General features: G+C 64.0%; 1 protein-coding gene across 1 annotated transcript; it reads left to right on the forward strand.

The window, feature by feature from the left end:
* Nucleotides 1-1,039: 1,039 nt before the first annotated feature.
* On the forward strand, nucleotides 1,040-3,689 carry SPDEF (SAM pointed domain containing ETS transcription factor). Its single transcript, XM_059831311.1, has 5 exons — nucleotides 1,040-1,487; nucleotides 2,491-2,688; nucleotides 2,780-2,827; nucleotides 3,285-3,425; nucleotides 3,511-3,689. The coding sequence occupies exons 1-5, from the start codon at nucleotides 1,040-1,042 to the stop codon at nucleotides 3,687-3,689; spliced, it is 1,014 nt and encodes a 337-aa protein (XP_059687294.1).
* The last annotated feature ends 892 nt before the right edge of the window (nucleotides 3,690-4,581 follow it).

The following is a 4,581-nucleotide window of genomic DNA, read 5'->3' on the forward strand; positions in this document are numbered from 1 at the left end:
TGTCCCGTTCCCCTTTGGGGGCTGCCTTGTTTCTTTTGGGGGGCTTTGGGGTTGGTTCAGGCTTTGCACGCTCCTTTTTTTATTGCAGGCTCCGTTGCAAAAGCTGCTACTTTTTCTGCTTTTAAATAACCTATTTGGGGGTGTTTTATTTTTCCTTGTAAAAAGCAATGCCGGAGGCAGGCAAGCAGCTCGGTGGTGCCCTGGACGTGCCCATCACCAGTCTCTCCCCTGGCAGGGGCTTTCTCTTCCCAAAGCCTTACGATGGCTCTCCGGGAGGTTCTCCACGGATGGAGCCGTTCCCTGGTGTTGCCATGGAAATTCAGCAGGCTCATCCTCTTCTCGATGGCCTCCAGGACTCCCTGCGTACTGGAGACAGATGGGGACAGGCTGATTTTGGGTAGTTTTCCTTACAAGAGAGTAAAAGGAAAGTTCTCGTCCAGGGGTTGGCAGCAGTGGCCGACAGCTGGGTGCTGCGGTGCTGGGCTTGGTCCCCGGCCCGGGAGAGCTGCGTTTGGGTGCTGTCGCTGCTGGGACATCCTCGGGTGAAAGCAGCAGGTGATGTTTTCCGTGCACAGAAATGTGTCTGTGCGGTTTAGGCATCCCCCAGCCCGTGATGCCCACGGGCCACCCCATGTAGGTGCCTTGGAGCCCCTCCAGCATGCCCCGCCGCCTCCTGCAAGGGCGTTCGGCCCCAGCTGGGACTGAAGTGCTGCCAACCCGGTGTGCAATTCAGGGGAAGACCCTAAAAGCCCACGGCAGTCGGGACCCGCTTGCTCCCTGGGTTCCTTCTCCCTGCTGGCTGCTGCAGCTGGTCCTCCCAAAACCAGGACAGCCCCCCCAGCCCCATGGGGCTGCGTTCATCCGGAGGCTCGCAGGACGCCGTGGGTCTCTTTGGAGGTTTTTTCCCCTCTAACAGGCTTAGTTCCTCCCTTTGTGCCTGGCCGCTGGGCGGGAAGGCAGGAATTGGTGCTGGGGTGAGCCTCTCCTCTTCTCCTCTCCTCCTCTCCCGGCAGGTTTGGAGCCGGCGCTGAGCAGAGGGATGGGCAGCGCCAGCCCCGGGCTGACCGCTCTGCCCACCAGCCGCCTCGCCCGGCCGGACGCTGCCCTGTTGCCCCCACCGTGGGACCCCGACACCCGGAGCTGGGGCTGCCCGGAGAGCCCCAGCCCCCCCGCCACCCCCGAGCAGCCCCTGCCTGCTTTCTGCCTGCACTACTTCGACATGCTCTACTCGGAGGACATCGCCTGGGCCACCAAGGGCATGGGGGAACCGTCCCACAGCGGGACCCAGGGAGGGCGAGGGGAGGTGCAGAAGGAGCCGGAGCAATGTCCCATCATCGACAGCCAGGGCCTGGGGCTGGGGGCCGAGGGGGACCTGCAGGCCAGCCTGCACCTGGAGGAGCACTCGCTGGAGCAGGTACAGAGCATGGTGGTGGGCGAAGTGCTGAAGGACATCGAGACGGCCTGCAAGCTCCTCAACATCGCCGCAGGTGGGTGCCCCCGCAGCCCTCCCCGCGTTGGGGGGGTCATGGACCGGGTCGGCCCCGCCGCGGGCTGCAGCGAGGGAGGGATGTGCTGGCGAGGGAACTAAAGCCATGCTGCAGCGTGGGGGTTTGCAGGCGGGTGCTGGGGTTTGGGGGAGCACAGCTGCTGCCTGGCTCCCCTGGGCATTGCTCCTGGGCAGCAAAATAACCCTCCAGCCTCGCCAGCTTGGGGTTAAGCTGAGGCAGGGGTTAGCAGAGCTTTAGGCAGAGCCCTGTGCTGGGTGTGGGGTGCCAGTGTGACCCCACCAGCGCCACAGAGCCAGAGAGGTGCCGGGACACAGCGACCCGATGCTGAGCCCATCCCCTCCCCTGAGCTGGGGGTCCCTTCCCCTCCCAGGGCACCGTTATCGAGGTGCCTTTCAGCCTTGCACACATCTCGGGGAGGGTGCACGGTAGCAAGGAGCAAACAGCACGGCTTCTATTACCCTTTTCTCCATCCCATTTTCCATCGGACATTAGGAACAGGCGGATGAGCGTGTGGGGTTGGGGACAGCCTGGAGCCAGCTGATGTTACCCGAGCTGGGCATGGGGTTGGGTGCAAGAGGAGCAGGACAGCCCAGGACCAAATTCCCTGGGGTATTGCTGCCGTGGGGCATGGCTGGGGTATTCTCCTTGGGGCATCGCTGCCGTGACACAGTCTCGGGATGTGCTTAGGTTTATGCAGTCTGTGTCACCCATTCCCTCGAAGCATTTGGTGTCACCTGGGATGGTGCAGGGAGCAAGTGGGGCTCCAGAAGGCTGGATGAGGCTTCCCAAAGCGAAGGAGGTGGCCAGGGGACAGCCTTGTCCCCAGGGACCAGGGCAGGCTGGGAGCAGGGTGCTCCCACCCCGGTGGGTGATGTTGCACTGGGGCAGGAGGCTCTGACTTCCCGGGGCTGCTGTGGGGTGAGCTGAGTTTCCCCGGGCTTTGCCCGGGCTGTCACTGGCCACACTCACCCTCTGCCTCCAGACCCCGCGGACTGGAGCCCCGGCAATGTGCAGAAGTGGATCCTGTGGACGGAGCATCAGTACCGGCTGCCGCAGATCGGGAAGTCCTTCCAGGAGCTGTCGGGAAAGGACCTGTGTGCCATGTCCGAGGAGCAGTTCTGCCAGCGCTCGCCCACCTGCGGTGACATCCTGCACGCCCACCTCGACGTCTGGAAGTCTGGTAGGTACCAGGGACCAGGAGGGAGCTGGGGAGGGTGGGCGATGCTGTGCAGTGGGAGATGCCCCTCTGACCGCTTGCTCCTCCCTTCCAGCCGCCTGGATGAAGGAAAAAGCCGCCCCGGGAGACATGAGATACTGCGGTGAGTTCTGTGTGGGCTCAGCTCCACTGGCCTCGCTTCTGCCTCAGACAGGTCCAGGGTATTTGAGAGGTCGCTCCCTGCTTAATTGCAATTATCTGGTGTGTTGCGGTGGCTGATGCAGCAGCACATGTGTGGTTGCCCTCCCTCTGCCCCGGAGCAGCCCTTTGGCTGTCTGCAAGGTGCAGCAAAGGGGAAATGGCCGCGAGACCCTCGCCAGCCCCGTCCCGCACCCCGTGCATCCCTGCGGGGCTGCACAAGGAGCAGGGACAACAGCTCAGTCCTGCCCAAGATGGGGAGGAGAAAGCAGTGCCTCCAGATCCAGTGCCTGGGCTGAGTCTCTGGAGACCCACGGGCATCAAGACGGGATTTCCCAGACAAGGACTCGTGTGGGTCCCCAGGGCGGTGCAAAGCAGCGGGGTCTCTCGTCCCCAATCTCACCCATCCCTTCCCACGGCAGGAGGTGATGCCAGCTGGGCAGACAGCGAGGTGGACTCATCCTGCGCCGGCCAACCCATCCACCTCTGGCAGTTCCTCAAAGAGCTGCTGCTGAAACCCCACAACTACGGCCGCTTCATCCGCTGGCTCAACAAGGAGAAAGGTGGGTGGGTGCTCCGGCGGCCCTGGGGCGGGCGCTGGGGGGGCAGGCGAGGCTGTAACCCCCCCGTGCCCTGCTCCCCTCCCAGGCATCTTCAAGATCGAGGACTCGGCGCAGGTGGCCCGTCTGTGGGGCATCCGGAAGAACCGCCCGGCCATGAACTACGACAAGCTGAGCCGCTCCATCCGGCAGTATTACAAGAAAGGCATCATCCGGAAACCCGACATCTCCCAGCGCCTCGTCTACCAGTTTGTCCACCCGGTCTGAGCGGTGGCGGCGGGACAGGCTGAGCCCCGGGCGGGACAGGGGACCATCGCTGCCTCCCAGCCGCAGAAACCGTCTTCTAGTGCTAAGGACCGCGGCTGGGGTGCTGAGACGCTCACCCCCCAGGACCTGCTGGCAACGGACCGTGGGGCCCCCCTCACCCCCAGCCTCGGAGGGGAGGGATGAGCCCCCAGCTAAGGAACCTCCACCAATGTGCCCCGGTGCGGGGCAAGGACCGTGCAGAGCCCTTGTCTCCCATAAGCACTCCCAGGGGAAGGCGGGCATGGAATTTGGGGCCGGCGGAGGAGACGTGGGGTTGATCAGGGCGAGATAAAGGTAGATGAATCTGTGGCTGTCGCAGGGCTCCCCACAACCTTGGTGCCCTTTGGCAGGGATTGAAGGTGGGACAGTGGCTGGTGTCACCCAGGGGAGGAGCTGGGGGACATAGGACTCCTGCCCCCAGGTCTCTTGCCCCCCAGCACGTTGTCCTCTCACCCCGCAGCCCCAGGGCATCGTCAGGACGCAGGGGCCAAGGGCACGACCCAGCAGGAGACCTCAATATACCCGTGGCATCGTGCCCCAGGGCTGCTTTGGGGGGGACACAACACCATTGGGGCCACACTCCCCTCGAGCCAGATCCTGTCCCCATGCCACCACCGGCCCCGCTGTGGGACCAGCTGCCCTCGGTGCCCTTCAGGAGTGACCCTGCGCACCGCAGCGGGGCTGCTCTGGATTTACCCCAACAAGCATCTGGCCCTCAGCCCTGTTCAGGGTGGGGGGGCAGCGTGGCGGGGGGGCTCTACCCTTTGCTGCGCCTCAACCCTCAGCTGGAAAGAAAGGGGCTGCCTGAATTTTGGGGGGGACGGCAGCTAGGCTCATCCTTCTCCCCTCCCCT

The sequence above is a fragment of the Gavia stellata genome, chromosome 30, assembly GCF_030936135.1.
Source record: "Gavia stellata isolate bGavSte3 chromosome 30, bGavSte3.hap2, whole genome shotgun sequence".
NCBI classification, from domain to species: domain Eukaryota; kingdom Metazoa; phylum Chordata; class Aves; order Gaviiformes; family Gaviidae; genus Gavia; species Gavia stellata.